This window comes from Symphalangus syndactylus, chromosome 13 (assembly GCF_028878055.3).
Source record: "Symphalangus syndactylus isolate Jambi chromosome 13, NHGRI_mSymSyn1-v2.1_pri, whole genome shotgun sequence".
NCBI classification, from domain to species: Eukaryota; Metazoa; Chordata; class Mammalia; order Primates; family Hylobatidae; genus Symphalangus; species Symphalangus syndactylus.
The window spans coordinates 75703907-75731612 of NC_072435.2; the positions used below are offsets into that span (position 1 = coordinate 75703907).

Genomic DNA, 27706 nt, shown 5'->3' on the forward strand with positions numbered 1-27706 from the left:
ATCATTAGCAAATTTTGTCTCCTATTCTTCAAAGCCCTGAGTTGCCCAGAGGGGAAGGAATATCAACCCTGTGTGCGACCTTGTGAAGCAAGAACATGCCTGAACCAATGGTTCTATGGACACTCTTCCTGTTTGAACTTAAGAGAAGACTGTGTGTGCAAAGATGGAACTATTCTTCACAGGCCACATTCAACCCAGTGCATTCCAGAGAAAGAGTGTGGTAAGATACAAAGTACAAAATGACTTCTCAGGGATCTGGCAAACAAACAAAAACGGTTTTTAGATATTGCAGAGATGTGCTAACAAAGGTTTATCAAAGACAGCCTCCGTGTTGGAAAGGAAATGAGTTTGTCTGTAGTTTGATTTTAATATGATTTCAAGAGAAGTTAATTGTTCCAAAAGCTTCAGTGGTAATGTGTTTTAATCTTTATATCTGCCCATAGTAAGTGAGAAAAAGCATGGGAAATCAAGAATTAAGAGTGTGGATTATGGACTGAACTCAAATTCAAGTTAATTCATGTATTAGTAGTTGACTTTAACTCCTATGAGTCTTAGGTTATGCATCCGGAAAGTGAGGAAAATAATAGTACTTATAAGGTTAGTGTGGGGCTACATAATTTAGTAAAAGCATTTTGCATTTAACATGGTGCCTTGAGAAAGTAAGCATGTAGGAAATGGCAGATGGTACTATTATCTGGGTACTATGATTTGGATGTGGTTTGTCCCCACCAAAACTCATGTTGAGGTTTGATCCCCCGTGTGGCAGTGCTGGGAGGTGTGGCCTAGTGGGAGGTGTCTGGATCATGGGGCCACTGCCCTCATCAGTAGATTAATGCCTTCTCAAGGTTGTGAGTGAGTTATTGCTGTTGTGAGACTAGATTAGTTCTAGCAGAAATGGACTCTTTCCCTAAAGTACAGGTTGTTATAAAGGGAGTTTCCTTCTCATATTTTATTCCTCTTCACATCTGTCCACTTCTCCTTTGACCTTCTGCCGCAGTACAAGGCAGGAGAAAAACCCTCACTAGAAGCTAAGTAGATGCTGGTGCCATGCCCCTTGAACTTCCCAGCCAGCAGAAGTGTGACTAAATGAACCTCTTTTCTTTATAAACTATCCATTTTCAGGTATTAGAGCAACACAAAATGGACTAAGATACTGGAGGAACATGTCTAGTATTTCTAATTATATTTTCAAACAATGTTATTTTGATGCATTGTCTCCATGGTAGTGGCAGATGAAAAAGTGCAAAATTGAGATGATTGCAGCAGGGGAATTGTCAGGCATAGGCCTCTTCATTATGGTCAAAAGAAAATGAATTGACTAATAATTAAAGAAAAAGGCAAGGAGAAGTGAAATGCATATATAGTTTCAGAAACAAGCTAGTGTTTGCCAGTATAGAAAGTATCTGTGGAAGACTTTGAGAAAATACACGTGTGCTTATATTTGTTCTTTAGAGATCTAGGAGATTTGGTTTGATAGCAAATAGGATAAGAGTTCATTGGAGGCTGGGGATATGGTCAATAACTACATTTATCATTTTTATTCCTTAAAAGATCTACTAGATGGTCATATTTATCATAAAATAAAACTTTTACTTAAAAATAATAGTCACTACATAATATTTTGCCTGATTGCCTACTTTTTACATTTAGATTTTAAAGCAGAAATATTTTGAATTTTCATATGATATAAATGTTATATGAGGTAGGGACTACCTTGTTTTCTAATCCCACTCATTTTTAACAGTTACTATTTTCAAACTAATTTAAATTTATATTATTGAATTTGATTAGGCTAAATAAATTATATTAACAGGACTTAAAATGTGTCAAAAATAGTAGATCATTTCATTTTTAGAAGAAAACATACAGATTTACAGATGGTTGTAAAACGAAAGAAACTTTTTCTTTCTTTTACTTTTTCTTTTCTTTCTTTTTTTTTTTTTTTTTGAGACAGGATCTACTCTGTTGCACAGGCTTGAATACAGTGGTCATAGCTCACTGAGGCCTCAAACTGTGGGCCTCCAGTGATCCTCCCACCTTAGCTTCCTGAGTAGCTGGGACTACAGGCATGCCACTACACTTCGCTAATTATTTTTCTTTTTGGTAGAGACAAGGTCTTACTCTGTTGCCCAGGCTGATCTCAAACTCCTGGCCTGAAGCAGTCCTCTCTCCTCAGCCTCCCAAAGTGCTGGGATTATAGGCACGAGCCACTGCATCTGACTAGGAAAAAAATATTTTCTGTGGACTAAGTATAAACTTTCATTAAAGAAAAATGTAAGTTAGTGGTGATGAAAGAGAAATCTGAGAAAAGCAATGGACTTGTGACACATCATCTATGTCACTGTGCCATGTCACAGTCTGAAACCAAAACATGGTTTATTTTAGTGCCCAGGTTTTGAGTGTTATAATACTGTTGATCTTTTTAAGCATGCACTGATAGTGAAGACCAACCCCGCACTGCTGGGGAGATTTGGAATGGGGGCATTGATGAATGCGCTCTATACAAATGTTTGGAGAATGGAAGCATTATTCCTATAGAACCTGACTGTGATGAAGAGCCCATGCCAGTTTGTGAACGAGAAGCTGAAGTTGTCATGGGCATAATTGATAAATGGACCTGCTGTTCAAAGAAAGTTTGTGGTATGTATGCAGAAGCCTTATAGTCAATTGATTCCACAGAATATGTTGACATTCTTTGTGAAAAAGCAAAGCATATATAATGCTTTGTATTAAAAAAAAAGTGCCATAAATGTCATTTTCTCAAAGCAAGTTTTGTTTCTTTACAATTTTGTTGAATACACATGAAAAACTCTGGCTATTCACAGTTAATAACACTCAACAAAATATGAGAAGAGGAAAGATCTGGAAATCTTTGATGTATGAATCAAGGGTGAAAGACAATAATAGAAAAATGTCAAAGCTGCTGCATTTTCATATATGACCCACTTTGTTAGCTGAATGGGTTAACTGCAGTGTAAAAACATGCATAATGAGAGTCATTTCCCCTCTTTGAGTTTCCTGCCTTGAGTTGGCAGTCATTTCCCTGCTTTGAGTTGGCAGATTTTAGTTGTGTTCACTAATATTTTAACAGTTTTTCTAATTTTAGGATGTGACATGACTTTGTGTGAAACTACCATCCCAACATGTACAAATAGTCAAAAATTGATTGTTGGCCACAGTCCTCTTTCTTGCTGTCCACAGTACAAATGTGGTAAGTAATCAATATAGAAAATTAAGAGTGAGGTTCATTGTTCATTCAGAACAGTGAATTAGATTCTCACTCTTTGTGTCTCTAAGACAGTGATTTATTATAAAAGACTGTGGACTTGTCTTGCTAATTTTTTAAACCTGGTATATATCTTTCATATATATGTATATATATATATATATGATTAAGAACTTTAAAATAAGTTATTTATTACTAAATTCAAAGAGAGGTAAACACTATGTCATTTTTTTATTATGCTATACAAATTTTCTAATGTAATTGTGTTTCTGCAGAATGTGACCCATTGAAATGCCCCAGTATTTCAACACCAGAATGCAGAGAAGACCAATTCATGATTGAAGTTCAACAGGAAGAACCTTGTTGTTTTTCCCCTTTTTGTGGTGAGTATTCTGGAGATAATTTCTTGGAAGAAGAGAAAGGATCTAGGAAAAAATCTCTTATTTGATGTGAATTTTATGAGACTGATGGTAAGCAATATTCTGATGTTATAAGAATTCAACTGAATGAGAACTGTTGTAAAGAAAGTATGACATTTTAAATGACTAGACAATCATAATAAATACCTTACCCCATCAACAGAAACTATATACATCAGTCCAAATATGACCAAGATATTTAAATCAAGCTTTTTAAATAAGGCCAATACCTAATTTTTTCAAAGAAAAATTTAGCACTGGCTTTCCTTGAAGAACCAACTTGAATAATGGGCTCTGCTAAGACTTTATAGGACATCTTTAAAACTTCATGTCCTATATATCATGTTTGAGGTATCATGATCTCAAAAAAGAATGGCAGAAACAAAGGGTGACTGGAAAATGACCGGAGCTAAATATTCTGCCTGATGAACTGAACATTGAAATATAAGGAATTCTCTATTTTGTTTTCAAATGAATCATTATATCCAAGATTGCTTGGTGATTAGTGTAGGTTTCAGAAGTAATCAAAACAATTTCTTTGCATGAGTTAAGATTCATTGACTGCAAGTGGCAAAACTGATTGATTCTGGCTACCTTTAGCACAACCCGTTATTGGAAGAATCTGGGGAAGTAGGATCAAAATGAAGCACAACAGTCAAGCCCCAGGAAGGAGAGAAACCAGCTGCTCTAAGTAGAAGTCACTAATGATTGAGCCAACTTTATTTTTTTCTTCAGTTGATGTGTCTCTATATATGACTCAAATTCCATCCAAAGGGATTCTGATTACTCCTATGTGGGTTGTTTCTACAGAGTGGCCTGGTGATGTGAGACACCTTTAAAGATAGTCACTCAAAAAGGTGTGGGTGGTGCATTTCCTCAAGGTCATTCAGAGAGTAGTTATCAAAGGTGGGAGGGCATGCTGAAACAGCCCAAAAGAACAAATGCCTACTACATTTTCATCCCTAAATGAGAGTAACCAATGATAGTGAACTAAGAAAACATAAATATAATAAATAAACAAGTAACATTTTGATTCTAATGAGAACAAATTACCTAGGAAATCTGAATGTTCTGCCTTTCTGGTAAGATGGTGTTCTATGTGTCACTGTGCTTGCAAAGCATAAGGCAATATACTCAGACAGTATTATTGTTTTTATGGCCAAATAAGGAAATATACCTTATGTTTCTTTTACTATTTTCTTAAACAAAATTGATTTGATTTATGTATGGTAATTTAAACTCATATTATAATTCATGGTTTTTAGCTCAGCTGTGATTTTTGGCTTCTTGTTTTACCTTAGTTTGTGAATCTTGCACCAAACATGTTCCACTGTGTCATGATGGAGAATTTCTCACAGTACATCTTAATAGCACACACTTCTGTTGTCCTCAGTATTACTGTGGTAAGTGTATATTAACTATTCTAAAATATTTAGATGTGTCCAATGTTTAAGAAGCCCAGTGCATCTTAGTTGGCTGTTACATCAGACCCTTTTTCAAAGTTTTTTACTTGATGAGCTATCCTAGCACCAGTACTGTTTTTGTACCTGTTTATATGTCAATTGTTTTATCTTCACCAACACATGGCAATCTGGTGGTGGGAGAGGTAGCACTTGGGAAATATGAATCCATGCATTATTGTAATGGCAGTGAACTAAATGGTAGGTAATGAGAAATGGCAACTCTATAAAATTCATCTTTACCCATGTAATTTTTCTTTTTAGTATGTGAGCCAAACCTTTGTCCTATGCCATTACTCAACTGTGCAGAAGATATGAATCTTGTGAAAGAAAATGTATCTGGTCAATGTTGCCCAACATGGCACTGCGGTAACTAATTTTCATATTTTAAGGTTTCATTATAATAAGTTAATTATTTTGATCAATGTAAATATGTTGATTTTTGCCTTTTAGAATGTAACTGTGAAAACCTTGTTATGCCATCTTGTGAAGTGGTAAGAACACATATTTTGACTGACTTGTCATATTTATTTAAATCTGTTTATTCTTCCTTTATGTTTCTCATTTCTAAATTCTTCTTAGAGTTAATAAAATTACCCACATTAAATTGTACGAAAGTAGATTAAAATAATGTGCTCTGATATTAGGAAATAGTCAATAAGTTATATCTTAGTTGAGATAGGAAAGTACAATACATTATTTTTTAACTGCTGATAGAATCTGCTAGTCTTGTATCTACTTCAGTTCTCTGTATTAAAATGAAGCAAAATATTGAAAAAAATTGTCTTAATATTGAGTGGTGTTGCTAATGATTCTTTAAGAAAGTGAGCTAATAATGCCTCTGTTGTAGAGGAGAAGGGGATATAAACATGCAACAGCCTGTTTCTTCTTAAGCGTTATCTGCGAACATGTAAACATTATAGAAATTTCAAATATTTAATTTTTAGAAATAACTAGGATAACTCTGGTGTCACTTATTTAATCCTTAAATGTATCCCATGGTGCTTTACAAGTCTTTGTTTTCTTTAACTATTTATCTTCGTGATATGCCAACAGGGCTTGAGAAAGACAATATATTCCTGGCGCTATTTATTAGAAAAGACACGTTTTATTTCACAAAGACATTTTACTTTTCTTTTCCTTCTCAAACAATGTGTACACCTAGAGAATTCATTCAGAATCTCCAGTTCAAAGCTATATTATGAAAAATGAATGAGGTACTTTTTAAAGTAAAAGAACCCTTCCTGGGATGACACTGTTTTATTTAAAAAGCATTAATCCAACATTTGCTTTAATGATGCTTTCATCTATGGCTTACAGAGAATGTTTAAACTTTACAAATAACCTTCATAATAATTCTCTCATTTGATTATTTTGTGTGTACACTGTATATACATCTGCACAAGAGTAGAATTATGATGCCATGTGTTTCTCTAGTCCTTCACAGTTACATAACATATTCAGTATACTATCTTATTGAATCTTTACCAAGTCAGCACTTTAGCTCATTTTATAAGTGAGAAAGATGAGGTCTAAGGGAATAAATTATTGACTAAGATTTTCAGGATTCTAACCAAGGATTGCTTTTTGTGTGTGTATGTTTGTGTATTCCTTATTCTTTCTACTTTGCCTTAACTCTTTATTTCCCTTAGAAAATGTAGCCAAGGCACAACTTGAAACAAGAATGAAAGAGAATGTGAGACTGCCTTGTTTCTACCTTTCTCTAGCTGTGGCTCACTTAGGCAGTAAATAAATTAATATAATTTAAATGCTTAGTGTCTGACATATAAGAAGGGCTCAATCAGTATTAGTTATAAGTATTAGTTTTTTTTGACACATTAAAACTTAAATTTCTTAATCTTTTTTCCCTTTACAAGTCTGACCTAGTCCTTTTCTACTTTCTGTCTTTTTTCTGGGACACATAGGTTGGTTTGTTTCTCTCTCTCTCTCCCTCTCACTCCCCTCTCTCCCCCACTCTTCCCCTCTCTCCCCCTCTCTCCCCCTCTGTCTCCCTCCCCGCCTTTCACTCTTTCCCTCTCTCTCCTCTCTCTCCCTCTCTCCCTCTCACTCTCCTTTCTTTCTTGTCTTGCTCTGTCACCAGGCTGGAGTGCAGTGGTGCGATCTCTGCTCACTGCAACCTCTGCCTCCCAGCTTCAAGTGATTCCTCTGCCTCAGCCTCCTGAGTAGCTGGGACTACAGGCGTGTGCCACCATGCCCAGCTAATTTTTTGTATTTTAGTAGAGACGGGGTATCACCATGTTGGCCAGGATGGGTTTCAATCTCCTTACGTCGTGATCTGCCCGCCTTGGACTCCCAAAATGCTGGGATTACAGGCATGAGCTACCACGCCTGGCCGGGACACATAGGTTTTCTAAAGGCGAACTAGAAGCATTATACAATCTTTGTGTTTAATTTTATTTTTTATTTATTTATTTTTAAAATGGACAAATATTGTATATATTTATTATGTGCAACATGTTAATTTAAAATATGTATACATTGTGGAGTAGCTAAATTGAGTTAATTAACACATGCATTACCTCACAACTTCATATTTTTGTGATGAGAACACAGGATCTATCCTCTTAACAATTTTTAAAAATGCAATACATTGTTACCAATGATTATCATTACGTTTTACAAAAGATCTCTTGACCTTATTTCTCCTATCTAACTGAAATTTTGCATCCTTTGGCCAACATGTCCTCAAACTCTACTCCCCTGTCCTCAGCCCTGGTAACCACCATTATACTCCCTACCTTCTGTGAATTCAACTTTTTTAGATTCTACATATAAATAAGATCATGTGGTATTTGTCTTTCTGGGCTTGGCTTATTTCATTTAACATAACGTCCTCCAGGTTCATCCATGTTGTCTCAAATGATAGAACGTTCTTCTTTTTCAAGGCTGTATGGTATTGCATTGTGTATACATACCACATTTTCTTTACCCATTCATCCTTTGGTGGACACTTGGATTGATTCCATATCTTGGCTATTGTGAGTAGTGCTGCAGTAAACATGGGAGTGCAGATATCTCTACAATATAGTGATTTTATTTCCTTTGGATATATACCCAGTAGTGGAATTGCTGGATCATATAGTAATTCTATTTTTAATTTTTTGAGGAACGTATATACTGTTTTTCATAATGACTATGCTAATTTACATTCCCACCAACAGCGTGCAGGGTTTCTTTTTCTGCATCTTCACAAACACTTGCTATCTTTTGTCTTCTTGATAATGACCATTCTAACAGGTATGAGGTGATATTTCATTATGGATTTAATTTGCATTTCCCTGATTACTAATATTAAGCATTTTAAAATATACTTCTTGGCCATTTATATGTTTTCTTTTGTAAAATGCCTATTCAGGCCCTTTGCCCATGTTAAAAATCAGCTTATTTGTTTTTCTTGATATTGAGTTGTTTGAGTTCTTTATATATTTTGGATATTAACCCATTATTTGATGTATAGTTTGCAAATACGTTCTCTCACTCTGTAGGTTGTCTCTTCACTCTGTTGATTGTTTCCTTTGCTGTGCAGAAGCTTTTTAGCTTGCTATACTCCCATTTGTCTATTTTTCTTTTGTTGTCTCTGCATTTGGGTTCACAGCCAAAAAAATCATTGCTGAGACCAATATCCTGGAGCTTTTCCTTTATATTTTCTTCTAGTGGTTTTTATTGTTTCAAGCATTATAGTTAAGTCTTTAATCCCCTTGGAGTTAATCTTTGTATGTTGTGTGAGATAAGGGTCTAATATAATTTGTCTGCATGTGGACATGCAATTGTTCCAACATCATTTATTGAATAGACTATTCTTTTCCTATCGTTTGTTCTTGCTAACTTTGTCAAAAATTAATTGGCCATAATGTATGGATTGATTTCTGGACTCTCTATTCGTTTTATTGGTCTGTGTGTCTGTTTTTATGCTGGTACCATGCTGTTTTGATTACTGTAGCTTTGTAGTACATTTTGAGGTGAGGTAACATGATGCTGCCAGCTGTGTTCTTTTTGCTCAAGATTGCTTTGGCTACTTGGTGTCTTTTGTGGTTTCAAACAAATTTGAGGATTGTTTTATCTATTTCTGTAAAAAATGTCACCAGAATTTTGACAAGATTGTGCTGAATCTGTAGAGCAATTTGAGTAGTATAGATATCTTAGCAATAAAATTTGTAGAGAACATTAAAACTTAATTTCTTAAATTATTTTGTTAGATTTGATTATGAATTAAACATGATGCTCAGAATGTTAATCACATTATAGAAATCATTATGAAGAAGTTTCCAGAGATGGCAACCATCAAGAAAATCTTGGAAGAATGTGATAGGTTAAAAATAATGGATGAAAGCAGTTGAACTATTTCAGACAGGGGCTAATAGAAACAGAAGTAAATTCACAAAGGTATGAGGTAATAGATGTATGCAGAAAAATAATAACCATAACACCCTCTCTCTCACCTAGAGAAAGAGCTAACTGAAGGAAGAATGAGATATAAAAATCTTTACAAATTGGTATATTTGGGAAGGGTTTTATTTTTTATTTTTATTTTCTAGAGACAGAGTCTGGTTCTGTTGCTTAGACTAAAATGCAGTGGCACAATCATAGCATCATTGAACTCCTGGGCTCAAGTGATTCTCCCGCCTTGGCCTCCCAAAGTGCTAGCATTACAGGTGTGAGCCACTGCACCTAGCCAAGAGGGCTTTAAAGGCAAGGCTGAGGAATTCAGATTTTATTTATTCAATTATTATTTTCATTTATTCAACCAACATTTGTTGAAGATCAGTTATGGGCAGTCATCATGCCAGACACTTGAAAAAACACAGTCCTACCCTGAGGAGCTCCATGCAAATTTTATATGATAGGAGATGGAGAGTCCTGTATAGGATGAAAATCATGATGAAAATGGTGTTTGAGGGAGATGTTCTATTTGTGCATAGCAGGATATGAGCACTAAAACATTAGAGGGCAGGAGATCAGCAAAGAGACTGGTATAGCCATTTACGAATGAACATCTTCGGTATCGTGAGGTTGGTGTGAATTTAGGAGGGCAAAATGAAAGACTTTGGCCTTTTGTAACAAGTTGAACAAATGTGTTGGGGGTGGGGGAGAGGGAAGAGAGAGAAAGAGAGAGAGAGATTGATTTAAAAACTTTAAGGTTTCAAGTCTTGCACACCAACAGTCCAAGATTACTAGGTCCTTGGACAAACATTACAATGGCCAGTGGAGCAGCTGAGAGTAGAGGTCCTGGTATTTGAGTTGTAATCAGCTTCATTATCAGCTCCTTTTGTTTTTTTTTTGGCCTGGAAAAGGCAAAATAGCATCTTGAGTCATTTCAATAACTTCCAATGTAACAAGAAAAACCTAGCCTTTCCTCCTATGGGATTTTATACTTCCTGTGTTCTAGACCCTTTGAAGCTTTTTGGGGTAGCAGTCTCTATGTTCATTCATTAACCTTGGTCTGGTTGTGACCTTAATTCTGTTTCTTTTTTTTTTCCTAGTGGATTTCTACCAGTCTCTACTTTCTCTCTTCTTGTGTTTTCCCTCCCCAGCATTTGTGCTAGATGCTGGACCATCTAGCTTATTTCCAACTCAACCCTCAATGTCTGAATATTAATTATGAATCATATTTTGACATTCACTATTCCAAGCATTTTGAAATGATTTTTATATTATTAGCATTGTACTAGACACACAGAACATAACTAGTAGCTTTAATATCCTTGAACATCTTACCCAAATATACATAACCCTCCATCCATGATGATTTAGTTTTAACATTCATGGCTTTACACAAGTATTTATCTGACTCATTGTTCCTGAGTACTCACTCTGAATAATGGCTAATGTTTGTTTCAGTGACTAAGGTGATTTTAAAAATATCACGTTGGTTTGTTCACATAGACAAATGTGTTTCAACCTGAAAAGTGTATGTTAGGCCTTTGCAATTTTTTAAAATAATAACTTTATTGAAATAAATTCACATAACATACAATACATCCATTTAAAGTGTACAGTTCAATGGCTTTTAGTACGTTCACTGAGTTGCACCACCATCAACACAATCAATTTTAGAAGAATTTCATCAATCCAAAAAGAAACCCTGTACCTACAGCAGTCATTCCTCATTTCTCTCCAAACTCTCCAGCCCTCAGAAATCTCTACTCTACTTTCTGTCTCTCCATATATTTCTGTTCTTTGTATTTCCTATAAAGAGAATTGTATAATATGTGGTCTTTTGTGTCTGGCTCTTTTTACTTAGCATAATATTTTCAAGGTTAATCCATGTTGCTGCATGTGTCACTACTTCATTCCTTTTGTTGTTAATAATATTCCATTGTATGGCTATACCTTGACATTTATCCAAATGTCAACATTTGGATATTTATCTTGGACATTTATCCAAGATGATCAACAGTACATGAGAAGATGCTTAACATCATTAAGTATCATTTAAATACAAATCAGAACTATAGTGAGATACCACTTCACATCTTGCCCGAATATAAATAACCCTCCATGTATATTAACCCATTATATTAACTCACTAAAAAGACAAAAAATAACACATTTACAAGGCTGTGGAGAAATGGAAACCCTTATACACTACTGGTGGCAGTGTAAAATGGTGCAGCTGCTTTGGAAAACACCTTGGCTATTACTCAGAAAGGTAAACATGGAGTTATCATATAACACAATAATTTCACTCCTAAATATGTACTGATGAGAAATGAAAACATATGTCCACATAAAAACTTACACTTGAATGTTCATAGCAGCACTCTTCATAATAGCCCAAAGTGGAAGCAGCCTAAAGTGATTTTGCTGCAGACTTTACAAGAGAGGGATGTTCATTTGGGAGTAAAAATTACCATATTTTTTTTTCAGGTAAATATTTAGGATTGGTAGAGCAATTAAAGAGGTATTTCCTTTTGGTCAAATTGGCAACTTAGAATAAAAGCATAATTGAATATGTAGATAAGATCTGAAAGGAAATGAGCATAGAAGAGAAGGATAGAAGATTTAAGCCTAAGCTCTAGGAAACAGAGTTAACGTTATGGCTTTAATTATTAAAAAACAGGTACATATGTTACCTAAAAGAGTTAGTGTGAGCCTAATAGCATCTTTTTAAAGTCTTTGGAGTAGTCATGCACTGGAAGAATTCGATTTATTATTATTTTTAATTCCATTATTCTAACATTTATTTCCAGTCCTATTGGAATTGTCTAATGACTAAAGTCCTAAAATATCAAATGAATTAATGTCCATAAAACTACTTTACAACTTACAAGGCACTATAAAAAGCAAGACATTATTAGCTTATGAGGAAAAATGCCTTTTATGTGAGTGTATTGGAATCATTTATTTGTGTCAAGAATAAAATTCATTTTATTACTGATATCATATGAAAATTAAATGCATCCAGGAAAAGTCGGTGCTTTAAATACAATTCTTGAAACTTTAAGCCTGGTCCTGTATTTGGTGGGAAGAATGTCTGTCAGTCCTGATAGGGCAAAGTTTGAGCATCTGTCATAGTAGCAATGTGCTAATAGCAAAATGCTCTATAGCACTTTCTGTGTGTCAGACCTCTTCTAAACTCTTTACATATATTGATCCATTTATTTCTCTCAACAATCCTAAGAGGCAGGCAGTATTATTACCCCCATATTGCAGATGAGGGAAGTGAGGAGCAGATTGATTAAGTAATGTGTCCTAAATAAAAAAGTTAGTAAGTTATGGAGCCAGGATTGGTGCAAAGGCAGTTCCATTCCTAAGACTGTGCTGTTAACCACTATACTATACTCATTGTGTTGCTGATGTATATACTATAGCAGTCTTGTGCAGATGCAGACATCAGAACCCTAGGTTGCCTTGGTAGAGCAGATCAAGAACATTTCCATGAAGCAAAGTTCCTAAGGTTGGCAAATGTTGTCTTTGGTTGCCCTACAGAAGCTCAGAATCAAACAATGTGATTTTAAAGTGTCTGGCTGTGTGATAAGGGGCTTATTAGATGTTATCACTGAGTATCTTTTGTGTGTGTGTGTATATATATATTAATTGTTTTATATATATGTAATATAATAATAAGCTAAATGATAAGTAATAGTAGTATATTTTCAATAGGGAGAATTTACTGCAATAGACCATAACTTCCAGAGTGATTGTGGATGCATACAGTATCTCTGTGGTAACTATGTCTTTTGTAACTTTTAAATTATAAATAAATATCATTAGTATCTGTTTTTCACTATTAATCAGTTAAAAATCTCATTTTTGAGACACATATATTTTAAGGCATTTGCCAATATTTGAGTATAAAAATGTGTTATGTTTCAATTTATTCTTTTGTAATATCTCTAAATGTTCTGAGAACTGAATAACAGAAGAGAAATATAAATATTTTTTCAGAGGCCTCAGAGAATTTTAAAGTTGGCGTTAGGCTCTTTTTAATTTGTCTACATTTAATTTAAAAATATAGACATCTAAAAAGTATGAAGTTATGCCCATTATATTAGTATTATTATTATTAATGTATTTTTATTAAGACAGAGTTGCTCTGTTACCCAGGCTGGAATATAGTGGCCCCGTCCTAGCCCACTGCAGCCTCAAACTTCTGGGCTCAAGCAATCCTTCCACCTTAACTGCCTGAGTAGCTTGTACTACAGACGTGCACCACCACACCCAGCTTTTTTTTTTTTTTTTTTTCTTTTTTTGGAAATGGGATCTTGCTATGTTTCCCAGGCTGGTCTCAAACTTCTGGTCTCTAGCAATCCTCTCGCCTTGGCCTCACAAAGTACTGGGAGCCACTGTGCCTGGCCAAGAGCTCATATTCCAAACTTGCTATAAAATATAGCTTTTGGAGGAAGTTCAATCATTAAACAGCAGTTGATTTTATACATAAATTTTTATTTTATGTTAAGGAATAGTGTACTACATTTTTAAGTAAATATTGGGTTATTGAAAATACGTAAATATGAAGATCTTCATTACTTTTGAAAAATTGGCACATCACAATGAAAACGTAGACTCAAATTTAAGTTCCAATGATGGATGAGTACAAAACTCAACAGTATATTTTCTTATTGACTGTGTTCTCTGTTCTTAGAAAAGGATGATGTGTGTGTATTTCAAGAAGTATCAGTATTGAATCCTGGACAATCCATGATAAAGTATTTGGAAGAAGACTTTTGTTATACTATAGAGTGTCTGGAAGAAAAAGATAACCATACAGGCTTTCACACTCTGAATTTTACAGTGGTGAATTGTTCAAAAAAATGTGATGTTGTAAGTATTCCTTGTAATTTATTCTGGTAAGAGTTAATGCATTCAAAAATGGCAGAGTTATAGAATTTGAAATGGTGAATACTCCATTAGTTAAAAAATATATTATATAGTTCTTCAATAGTCTACTATTTTGTAATATATCTATAAAACATAGACTTTCACTTTCCTGTGCATAACCTTGAACTTCAGGAGTCTTATTATCTACAGCTTACCAGGTTGCCTTACCTGAGGTTGTTACACCTGCTTGATGAATTTGGCTGTTAGAAGTAAAGGTTAACCTCTATCTCACTTCTAATATAACCATATAAAGTCAATTATTATTGGAAGCTTCTCATATTCAACCTTAGAAATTCTTACAGTTGTCTGGAGAGAGCTTGTAGTTATGTTTGGAAGAAATAACTCTCCAGAAGTAATTCATTAAAAATATTGATATGGTGTCACTAATCTAATATCATTATATGCAGCACCAGGTATATACTCCATCCCCAAGTGATTATGATTGTTGTGGTACCTGCAAAAATGTATCCTGCAAATTTCATATGGAAAATGGAACATCAGTTGTATATGCGGTATGTTTCATGGAGAGTAATGCTCTGTGCTATTTTCTGAAGGAGGAGTTCTTGAGTCAAAGTTTGGAAAATGTCCCCCCCACACACACTGCACTGCATACAATAAACACAGTACACCCACAGCACACAAGACACAGTTACATTTATTACATTTTAAAGTATCTGATAATTTATGTTGTAAAGAAAAATGCTTAACTTGTGACTCAAACTTACCATAGATCACTCCTTTTTTCTAGATGTAAGAAATAGGCTTTGGGAAATGCTGATTGTGAAAGAAAGGAACAATTAATATTTTTATGTGACAGCTGATTTTTGATTTCAGATAAATTAGATATTACTGTTTCTGGAATTTGAATATTTACAGATCTTTTCTGATTGAGGTTCATAGAAGACCTTAAGCTACACATAAAATTAGAATCTAGAGACAAGAAAGTAGTCAGGCTCATCAGAATTCTTTACTGATCTGTAAGGAATCTTCAAGCCAAAGTTTGACTACTACTATTATTTTTTTTTTTTTGCAACTTACAAAAATATAATCCTATCTCTTAAAGCAAATTAACAGAGGTACCAACAGATTAGCATAAATATAATCTATCACAGAGATAGAGTTCTTTGAAATAGACAATTGACATTTTTCTAACTTATATATAAAGTACAAAAATACACTTGATATGGTGAGAAAGTAGTGTCAAGGAGGAAAAATATATATATATGTATAATACACACATATATTTTTATTATGTACAAATCAGTATTGGTTCCTTCACCTTTTCTTTTCAAAAATAAATACTTCATTTGGTTGCAAATGACATTTATAAATTTAACTCATGAATTTCTCAGTTTTGACGTAATTAAATATGCAAACAAATTAGAAACACATATTTTTTTAAATGCAAAGGGAAAAATACCAGAATCCAATGAGCTTATTATGTTTAAAAATATCTAAGAGCATGTAATGTAAGGTTTCATGTCTTTAAAGTGCCTTCTCCTTTCCCAAACTGTCTTCATTACTGCTGAAAATCCTTTAAGATTATATCTATAGATTGGCCTAATACTTGATTAAACAGAAAAGCCTGTGTTTTACCAGGTTAAATGGTTGACTATTTAGGACATGCTTACACTTTCTTTAAGTGCTTTTAAGAGTGTAGCAGTTACTGTTCATCTTAAAATAACCATAAAGTGTCAACATCCTGATTCAGAACAGGGGTAGATGTCTGAATCATGAGTAGTATTAAGGATAGAGTGGCAATAAAAAGCCTTATGATACAAAGTGTTTGCTTGCACAAAATTAAGTCCATTTGTCCAGCAGCACGAAAAGTAACTTGAGATTCAAAAATGTAGCCTTCTGCACCATAGCTTGCAGCCTGGGCTGATGTACAAATTTATTAAGAGAATGGCCTCAATTAATTTAAAGTGAAATCTATGAGAAATTGAGAAGGCCTAGAACAACATGCCCCACACCATGGCCAGCCTTCTTAAAATAAAGTAGAATAAAATGAAAAAGAGATGAATTTTCCATCTCTTTTATGAATTTTCCTTTTTGCCTAAGTGAAGTAATGCTGACATTATCTACTTTTATTTTTTAAATGTGAGTTATAAAATAAAAATATAGATTAACAATTATTTCAGCTGACTTTACTTTTAAGTATAAATTCTGAAATCAGGAATGAAACGGTTATTATATTTAAATATTTCTTGAAAGAATAGGGATAAATTTTAAAATAATGTAGAGTATACACAATTAGAATTACAAGCCAATAAACACTTTTATTTAAATATTTCTTTAAACTTTTTGGCAATAAGGGAGTAGAAGGAAGAATAAACACATCTCAAGGAAGGAGGTATCTAAGTAATATGATTTGTTGTTTTATAATTAGTGAGGAAATATTAGAGCAAGACCTTTGACACTCAGTTAAATTAGATAATTTTGTAGTAGAAACAGATACCTATTTGCTGCTTCTCTCTCTATTGTTTTATTTCACATTTACCTCTCAGTTCTAGTATGAAACCTAGCATATACAAACACACCATACATGTATATGTATTTTTATCATTTTAGATAAGTATACACTATACACGTGTATGTATTTTTAATCATTTTAGATAAATTTAGGGTCATTTTCAGATGGAACATTTTGTGTCACAAGAAGCCTCTGCATCTTGATGTAACTTTTTATTCAATAGAGTAATATTGTACTTAATAAATACAGCATATTTTAATATGCTAAATAGTAACTTTCTTTTTGATTTTTAGGTAGGGAGTACCTGGCACTACAATTGTACCACATATGAATGTGTTAAAACTGATGAAGGAGCAATAATTCTGAACTACGCTATGGTCTGTCCCCCTTTTAATGAGACTGAATGCAAAATGGTTTGTACTTTGTTGTATCTAAGAAAATTTAGTATTATATAATTTAGAAAATATACATTAATATTTTCTAAGGTCATACTTTCATTGTGGCTTATACATAATGGTGAATGTGTTATTTTCATGAATGAATAAAAGCTCTGTTCTATTTTTCCCATTTGAAATTTTGAGTTATATACGGTGTTCCAGATAATTCTGTCTTTGAATAGATACTTTGCAATCGTTGGGTTTTTACCTATAGATCCAAAGATTATAGAAAAATCATTTGGTTAGCAGACTTGGCCTTCCCTTTAATATGGATTAATAAGCTAAGGAATCAGAGCTTGGCCAATTTTCTTTCTTAAACAAACAGTGAGATTTTTGATGTCATTCAACTTTAATGCATGCTGGCCTGTATGACATTTGCCCTAGCTTTTCTGGTTACAGGTCACTGAAAAATTTAGTACAAGTCACAGGATTGCTTATAATTAAGTTTTGCTCTATCAATTTCCCTATTCTCTCAGAGAAGAGATTACTGGAAAAGTAGATTTATGAACATGATATAATTTTTATTTTGCAAGATTTTTGTAGCTTTATTTATTTAGACAATAATAATTCCTAATGAAAACTAAGCTTTGTTCTCTTGTGTAGAGAAATAGTACAGTCTAGTCTCATTGATTTTTTTTCAGGATGTACCTTTTCAATGATGACGGCTGGCTGGCTAGCTAGATATAACATGTACTAAAGTCATAGAATTTCAGCTCTGGAAAAAACTTGGGCATCATCTTGTTTCACAGACTAATATTTAAAGAGTAAATCATTCTCTTATTTCAGTTGCAGTTAGTAGGCTGCTAAAGCAATTAGTAATTCTCTTAAAAATTTAGTCTTAGACAAGAGTCCTTCCAAGGAAGGAAATATTTTTTCATAAAAACTGTCAAAGAAAAAGATGTACAATTTTAACATTCAGTTATATTCAGAAACTCAAGTCAAATGGAAATAGTTTAGGTTATTTCAAGGAGTTGAAAATATATAATGGTCATTATTTAGAATAGCTGTTATTATTTTGTTTTAGTAAAAATATTTTGTGGCATTTAAAGTGTCCTTTTAAGTAGAATAATCCTTTTACACTCTTTTGCATAGTACCAATGTATAAATAATGTAATTTTAAACAAAATATCTACTCCGGATTTTAAAAACAAATTCTTTTTAGTAATAGTTAAATTCCAATTATTTTTCTATAAAGGCTTTGTAATATTTGATAAAAGTTTTAGAAGAGTTAGTTTTCTTTTTCTAATATAAGAGAACATGGAAGAACACCATATTCTTTGACTTTATTCCTTTTTTCTCTTTCTAGAATGAAGGGATTGTGAAGCTTTATAATGAAGGCTGTTGCAAGATCTGTAAGTGAGAGCATATTCCATACATTTACTTGATAGATTAGTTTTAATTGCTCATAGTGATTACGGTTTTTCTCATAAAATTCAATTCCTATGATGCAAAGAGAGAAACAAATTTTATAAAGTGTTTTTGTATCGTATGTTTTTTGTATCATATGGTTAATAATTTTGTAATTTAGTCTTTAACTAAAAGGTTTTTGTATCATATGGTTAATAATTTTGTAAATTAGTCTTTAACTTCTGGAGTGTAAAGAAAGTGTTTTCGTTTAGATTAATTTAAATATTAATTTTTTTATTGTGGCATATTACAAAAGGTATTTCATAAGATTTCAGTATATTTAAAATTTAAAAGTGTCTTGTGATCATATTTGTTTGAACCATGCTGAGCTTAAACAGGTAGATTACAGTTAGAATGGCATTGTGACTCCAAAAACAACATATGGGGTGCAGTATTTTTCAAACCTATTTGAATAAGTATATAGTTTTGTACAATAAATTTGGATAATATTTTAGTAAATAATATTTATAGCCTTTTCGTAAAAGTTCTCATAATTATTTTCATAAGTAAAGCTATCTGAATGCAATATATTTTTTATTAGCTTGGATTATAAGATTTATTTCATAGTAATTTTTTTTTTTTTTTAATGTGACGGAGTTTTGCTCTATTGCCCAGGCTGGAGTGTAGTGGCATGATCTTAGCTCACTGCAACCTCTGCCTGCTGGGTCCAAGCAATTCTCATGCCTCAGCCTCTTGAGTAGCTGGGATTACAGGCATGAGCCATCACGCCCGGCTAATTTTTATATTTTTAGTAGAGATGGGGTTTCAGTGTTGGCCAGGTTGGCCTCAAACTCCTGGCCTCAAGTGATCTGCCCACTTCGGCCTCCCAAAGTGCTGGGATTATTATTTCATACTAATTTCGAAAAATTTTAAGGACTGAAATAGAATAGAGGGTTATCCATGAAACCACATTTATTTTTTCTTTTTAAAGTGTTTATGAATTTATCTCAATATAAAAATAGAAATTTTCAGAAAATTGGCATAGACAGTAATTTTAAAATTTAGAGAAGCTTTTAGGAAAGGGGCACAACAAAGTTCAATTTAATAATACCATGCTGTAATCACAGCACTTTGGGAGGCCAAGGTGGGTGGATCACAAGGTCAGAAGATCGAGACCATCCTGGCCAACATGGTGAAAACCCGTCTCTACTAAAAATACAAAAATTAGCTGGACATGGCAGCATGTGCCTGTGCTCCCAGATACTTGGGAGGCTGAGGCAGGAGAATCACTTGAACCTGAGAGGAGGAGGTTACAGTGAGCCAAGATCATGCCACTGCACTCCAGCCTGGTGACAGAGCTAGACTTTGTCTCCAAAAAAAAAAAAAAAATTGCGGTATAGGGCCAGATTCTTAGATATGAACTGACATGCATCTTGAGGAAGATTTCTGAATTTCTTTCATGAAAGACTAAATCCCATAAATATGTAAGAGTAGTCTTATATTTTTAGATATGTAGAGTCATATTGAACAGAATATTAGGATGTACTAAAATATTAATACAAATACTATATAATATATACTATCTATATACAATATATAATATATAATATAATTTATTACCCCCAAAATCCAATGAAATGGGTTCTGACATTAGCTTGATTTTCCACTTAGGGGGGTTAAATAATTTGTCCAAGTCATACCTCTTATAAGTGATAATGCTAGGAATCTACTGTGGGCCTGATTTCACGTCCTGCTTCTTAACTCTTCATGGTATTCTGGAACATTGCAAGGACAAGTTTAAGGAGAGGGCAGAGGCTGAATGATGAGCTCTGCTGAAGTGGCAGGGCTAGAATGACTGAATTTTTATTTACATAATGTCTAAAAAGCCAAACTCAATGCACACATACACACTGACAACAAGCAAAAAAGTCCAACATAGGATGGCCTGACATCTAACTTGTTACTATATTAGTTTGCAGGGCTGCTGTAACAACCAAAAAGTGGTTGGAAATAGAAATTTATGGAGATTAGAACTCCGAAACCAAGATGTCAGCAGGCCTCATTCCTTGGAGGTATTATGAGAGAGAGATCTGCTCCAAACCTCTTTCCTTGGCATGAAGATGGCCATCTTCATGCCCACATGTTGTTTTTCCTGTATGTGTGTCTAACTCTAGATTTCCCCTTTTTACATGAACACCAGTAATATTGAATTAGCACCTCCTAATGATCTCATTTTTGCTCATATCCCTGCAAAGATCTTGTGTCCAAATAAGATCACATTCTACGATACACAGGCATTTTCAAAGACACAATTCAACCCATGATAATTATATTGCAAAGACTTTTAGGGATAGTATAATATCACCTCTATATTTTTAATTACTAAGGCTTTAATTAGATACACACTGATTAAAAACATACTGTTCATTAGAAATAAGCATGTTTTCATTCAGAATTCTCTAAATCAAATATAAACTAATATGAATCAAATAGTCATTGTATCAGGGACTCAAGGAATGAAATTTATCTTTAGAATATGAGGAAATTTAAGATTTCACTTTTTTTTCCATCTTCTTCTTCAGAGTCTGGACTCTTCCTTAGGTATGAGATGCAGGAATAGAGTCACATGGCAATGTTAAGGCCCTGGCTTCTGTATCCTCATGTTAATTATTAGAGAAGTGAGTACAGTTATGTTATCTCAGGGGAGACAGGGGAATGTCTCTGTGACTAATCATATGAATGACCACTATTGCCTGCCACACACTGACACTCTATTAAGCACATTGCTGACAGGACCACATCTAATCCTCACAACAGTTCTGGGAGGCAGGTATGGTTTCCCTACAGATGAGAAATAGAAGGTTCAGAGAGAAGCTGATCATAGTAGTAAATAATAAATTTAGGCCTGTCCAGTATCTGGGCCCAGGATCTTTCAACTCTGCTAAGTTCTTTGAAGTTGCAGAATAATAACAAGCCACTTCAGTTTCTCTCATCTGACGTGAAAGGACTCGTAATGTAGTTTCTGCTGGCATATTAGAAAACCCTTTCCTGCTGCCTTTGCTTTCTGAAGACCAGGCTGTGTTGAAGAGATTGTGGAGGTTGGATACTATCGCAGGCTCTGTGTTGAATAAAATCTGTTACAATAAAGTTTTTGAGGAATGAATTAGAAATGACTCTTGGTACAGACAAACTCAGCTAACGATAAATTAATGCTGCCCTGGTTTCATTTACTGAATGAATTAACTTGTTGGGTTTTTACTGGGTGCCTACATGACAAACATCTTTTTAGCCACTGGGACCATAATAGTGAATGAAGCAATATCTGCATGGAGTGTGCTCATTATCAAGAAGGGGAAGAAACACCGAACCCATAAATATATTCTAATATGTCATTTAGTGATGGGTGGTATAAAGAAAAATAATGTAGAATAAAAGGAATGGAGAATGAGAGGAGCTGGGTTGCTAACTTAAGCGGGGGCTTAGAAAATGCCTTGGTGATGAGGCGTCATTTGAGTAGAGACTGAGTGTCCTTGGGAAGCCACCCAGATGGTGAAGAGTGTTCACAGTGGAGGAAATAGCAAAATGTGGCTATTGCAGAGAAAGTGAGAGGAGGAAGGTGATAGAAAGAAGGGGGTGAGGCATCTTATAGGTAATGATAAAGATGATTTTTTTCCTTGACTATTCTTTATTCTTGAACTTACGTAAGAATGGAAGGGCTAAGGAAATAATCACTGAGTGAAAGCACCATAAGGGGCAGAACAGCCTGCACTCAACCAACAGCACTGAGCCTCGAGTCACACCATGAGCAGGAGGTCAGTGAAAAGAGATAGAACCAGCATAGGAGACTGAGGAGGAGCCATGAGTGAGATAGGATGAAAACCAAAGCAGGTGAGCTCAGGCAGCCAAGTATGGAAGGTGCATTAAAGAGTGTGTTGTGCACATGTACCCTAAAACTTAAAGTATAATAATAATAAAATTAAAAAAGAGGACAGAGTGATGGACTGGGTCAAATGCTGCTGAGAAGTCAAATAGGGTGAGAACTGAGAGATGATCTTGAAATTTAGCAATTTGGAAGTCATGAGTGACCTTGAGGACAGTAATGCTTCAGTCAGTCTTAGCTACCCATCTCTCCTTCAAGCAGAGTAGCTTAATCTTTATCTATTTTACATGTTGAGATTGCTTTAAATTAGGATTTCATGGCTAAATGTATTTGAAAATTGGGATATAAGTTCGCTCTTTTGTAAGTAAGGAAACTCAGCAGGATAATTCAGTGATTTTCCTAAAGTAACAAAGCAAGTTGGAATAGAGAGAACCTTGGTTTTTGCATCTTGATTCAGGGATTACATCCACTATCATACATCATTAAATATAGATGCTTGCATGTAATAGCACGTGATAATCCATTACACACACAGACACATATTAAGATATCATGAATGCATACAAAGTGTTTTCATTTGAAATTATAAAAGACCATTTCAGAGCCATAAAATCAAGTATGACTCATCCATACACTTCAATATGGTTGATAAGTGATTCTATTAAAATTTTGCATTATTTTATATTAATGTCCTTTAAGATAATGTAGTTTTACATCTCTCAATTTTTATTTTAAAATTGATGTATATATGTAGTTATGCATTAATTATGTATGCATATATCTACTTACACACCTTATGGTTCATTCCAAAAATTATTTTAAACACATATATGCCACACACAGGTTGATATTAGCATTATTACATGTATGGAATATTTCTGATTTTTGATTGATAATTGTTCTAAGACAATAAAATAAAAAGTGGAAATCAATAAGTGTAAAGCCAGAAAATATAAGAAAATGTATTTAGAAGGTGAAAATAAATATTGCATATAAAAATGTAAGAGAGAAGTTTTAAATATCTTTCAATACTGGAATATATTTTATATAAATACACCAATTTTCAACTGTAAATATATTCATATGTTTAAGAAACAATTTAACATGGGCCTTTGATGAATAAATACATTTTATATTTTATCAGGCAAACAAGAAGAAAGAATATGCCAGAAAGTGATCATTAAATCGGTCATAAGGAAACAGGACTGTATGAGCCAAAGCCCTGTAAGTGGAAAAATGTCATTTGCTACATAAACGCACATATCTTTTTAGAAAGTATGTGTGTTATAGAAAGAATAAGTTTGTAAGCCAACAAAATGCCAACACTTACAATATTTAACTGAGATTATTCCTACATTCTAATGTTGCAATATTCTGTTTGTGAAGAAGTATGAATTATTCTTAGCATAATCAGCAGTTCTGAATGATGGTTGCAATCCAGAGGGATAGAAATTGAATCTAAATGTATTTGATTACATGTTGTCTTCACTATGCAATTTTACTCAGCAAAAAGAGTTCTGCTTCTAACTTTGTCCCTTTTAATATGACCTGTAGCATACTTGAGCCATGATATGACACAGGTTACAATAGATTAACTACACTGTGATTAACATATTCCATATATATTTATGTCGAGTTACGTGTGCACATTTAATGCTTTGAATGCTATGTTGAGCATTGCCATGAAACATCCCTTTGACTTATGTGAATGATGTTTCATTTATTGTTTTTTACAATCTTGCAACATTCAGAAGCTTGAGGGTTGGAGTGATGAGGAAGAAAGCTTTTCATCACATTTTCTTAGTGGAATCAAATAATAACCAGTATTTTTATAAGTTTAAGACTTTTTTTCTCATTGTCACTTCTTAACAGATAAATATTGCATCTTGTGACGGCAAATGCCCATCAGCTACCATATATAACATCAATATTGAAAGTCACCTAAGATTCTGCAAGTGTTGTCGTGAACATGGAGTACGAAACTTTTCTGTGCCTCTGTATTGCTCAGGAAATGGTACTGAAATTATGTACACTCTCCAGGAACCCATAGACTGTACATGCCAGTGGAATTAAACTCTTGGGTTGCAAGAACTCTATACAACATCATAATGTCAGATAGAATTAACTTTTATTACTATTACTTAGGCATGTGGCAGATTTATGCTGTTTAACAATACTATATTTTTCAGACTTGGAATGTGGAAATTTAGCAATTGGTACAAAATATATACAGTTTCAATAGCAAAATTAAATTTATTGCTTTACTCCATTTTAGAAAATCAAATGACTGTAAGTTCAGCTGAAATGCTGTTATGTATTTAATTGCCACTTGGTGCAGATACAGTATATTCTCATCAACTGGAAGGTTATTTTGCAAAATTCCTTCAATTTCACTCAATAGCTCTTTTTTCCTTAATTTGCAAAGTCTGCTATAGTTATCCAAATTAAGATACCCTTTAATATGTACTCCTTAATCTGGTAAATGTGATCAGTTAAAATTGTCATCGAGATAGCAATAAAGAGTGATATGCTTAGAGATAGATAATAGATTATTTAAAACCTGAATGGTTATTAGATAAGTCATTATAAATTCCCCTCATTTTGCAGGTGTAACAGTTAACCAGAGAAGCTGTGTGACTCGTACAAATTTATTCAGTGTAATAATACAGTAAATTCATGTTAACAGTTGGATTAAATTCTAGCTCTCTCTTATTCCAGTACTATATCACTTTTAAAATCCTGAGCAGTATGTAGTAAGAGTATATCACAGAATCTTTCATTCTTAAAGATTTTGCATTGGATAGAATTAAGTATTTTAAGTTTAATATAAAATGCCCCCCATACACTGTTATTCCAATAGTAAGGAGCAGGGAAATATAGCATCATTTGCTAAATAGAGGAGATAGATCTTGAACTTTTGTTTTTTATATCATTAAAACTGCTATTAAATGTGTTGTCAGTATTTAACATTTAGTTACTTACTGTCTCATTAATATTTAATTTTGAGGATGTGCTTGCGTACTATTGAATTTGAGTGCTGTTTTGCTGTTAATGCTGCCGCTTTGCCAATGAAGAATGAAATAAATTTATCTGAATGTATCAATAACTTTAAAATGGAATGCTGCACTTTTAAAATATGGTAGATTATTGGCATTTGCAAGAAGAATGTGTTGAGGTCTTTGGAAATGCCCAAATTCTTTGCCACCTATAATTAAAAATTGTCTGAATTTTCTCCTCAGCATAAAGGAGTGAACGCTCTACTTAGTGTAATTGTGAGTATCAAGTGAATTCAAACATCAACAAAAGAATAGTAAAGTCTCACTGCAAAGCAGATACTGGGCCTCAAGGGTGGGCTTAGGCTTAAACTAGATTATCTGCTTTCACATACTAATGTTTTCATTTCAAAATCGTGTGTCCCCAAAATATTGCAACTTACTGAATATTTTAGATCTCTTGGGTTACTTAAATATGTACGAAAAAATTAACATTGCATCTGCAAATCCCAGTGTTCACTGTATATGCAATTGATTTATCCTGTTGGTGCTTAATATAAGTGTTCCTGAGATGTTAACATTTCAATATTCTCTGATTCCTATTAACATATATATATAATTAAATGTAATTGGTTAAAATATATTAATATTTCACTTAAGAGAAAATGTTATGTATCTCAAATAGAAGTAACTAATGTTGTATATTGTCTATTGCCCATTTTTATTTCCACTTTCTGTAAAATATTCGTTATTAAAAATATTAAGTAATCTTTAAACCTATTTGTGGAGAAAAGGGAAACTTTCTCCTAGAACTTTATAAACATTCAACAAATACAACAAATATGCATTTAGGGCCTACATGTGCCAGGCACTATTATAAACTCTTGGGACACAGGCAAAACTAAACAGACACAGTCTTAATCCCCATGATACTTAGAGTTTAGTAAGAAAGCAGACCTTAAATAGCCATACATATGATATGAGAATGTCCAGAAAGAGATCCCAAAACTTATTAGAATGTGGCATATGATAAAGATGACTCCGAAATCAGCAGAAGAGTGCAAATTGGCTTTCAATAAATGGTGTTGGGACAACAGGATGGTTACATAGATAAAGAAAAATTTGAATTCATACATCCATTGACATTAGGATAACCTCCAAATGAGTCAGAGATTTTAATGTTCAAAAACAAAAGAAGATAGGAGTTACAAAAGAAAACAGGGAAGAAATCTTAGATTGGGGAGGGCCATTCTAATTGCGACTCAATATCCAGATACCCCAAATAAATGATTCATAGATTTAACAGTTAGAAGACTGAAAACAGACAAATTCTGCTTGGCAGAAAAAAGTCAAAAAAAGATAAAACCAAAGAAACAATATTTGTGACATATCAGTGACACAGTCTAATCTTCCTGTATGTAAAGAACCATTGAAAAAAATAACAAAAGGAAAAAATTAACAACCTAATAGAAAAATGAGCCAAAGATATAAACTGATAGTTGAAAGAAAAAGAAGTCAGACTAGTGGATCCTTTAACAAAAAAGATAACTGAGCACACTTCTAGTTAATAAAAAATATTTTACATTCAATCTACACTGAAATTCAATTTCTCACCTACCAGACTGGTAAAAAACAAGAAGTTTAATGATACTTTTATTTTTTAAGGCTCTGGGAAGATAAGCATTCTCACATGTCATTGATGGTAACACAAAATTGTAGAAATCCTAGGGAAAACCTAGCAATGTATACTAATATTAGAAGTGCTTTTTGGTTTGACCAAACTGTCTAGAATATATATGCTGTACAAACACCTGTACAAATACAAAGTGGTATTTGTGGAGGTTATTAATTGCAGCATTGTTTGTAATACAAAAGAACCAACAATAGTTGCATAAAATGTTAATCCACATATGTAATACTATACATCTGTGAAAAAAGAATGAAAAAGAAATGTATATATTGATGTGGGATGATTTCTAACACATATTTTTAAATTGAATAATGTATTGAAATCTAGAACAGCATATCAGATTTCTAGGTGTTGTAAATTCAAAAGGGCCTAAATAAGAAAATATAATCATATTTACATAGGAAGTAAACAATGAGCTAATAAAATGGCAAAAACCAAT

At 33.5% G+C, this 27706-nt stretch overlaps 1 protein-coding gene across 1 annotated transcript in view; it reads left to right on the forward strand.

Annotated features, from left to right (window-relative positions):
- OTOGL (otogelin like) overlaps positions 1 to 24692 on the forward strand; it is a 167138-nt gene extending 142446 nt beyond the window's left edge. The window contains exons 47-60 of the mRNA XM_055236519.2: positions 35 to 220; positions 2428 to 2640; positions 3107 to 3211; positions 3502 to 3609; positions 4947 to 5048; positions 5370 to 5474; positions 5559 to 5599; positions 13230 to 13293; positions 14212 to 14390; positions 14855 to 14959; positions 17214 to 17333; positions 18664 to 18709; positions 23729 to 23808; positions 24457 to 24692. Coding sequence (XP_055092494.1) covers positions 35 to 220; positions 2428 to 2640; positions 3107 to 3211; positions 3502 to 3609; positions 4947 to 5048; positions 5370 to 5474; positions 5559 to 5599; positions 13230 to 13293; positions 14212 to 14390; positions 14855 to 14959; positions 17214 to 17333; positions 18664 to 18709; positions 23729 to 23808; positions 24457 to 24657 — 1655 coding nt within the window. The 3' untranslated portion in view covers positions 24658 to 24692. The remainder of the gene's footprint in view (positions 1 to 34; positions 221 to 2427; positions 2641 to 3106; positions 3212 to 3501; positions 3610 to 4946; positions 5049 to 5369; positions 5475 to 5558; positions 5600 to 13229; positions 13294 to 14211; positions 14391 to 14854; positions 14960 to 17213; positions 17334 to 18663; positions 18710 to 23728; positions 23809 to 24456) is intronic.
- The last annotated feature ends 3014 nt before the right edge of the window (positions 24693 to 27706 follow it).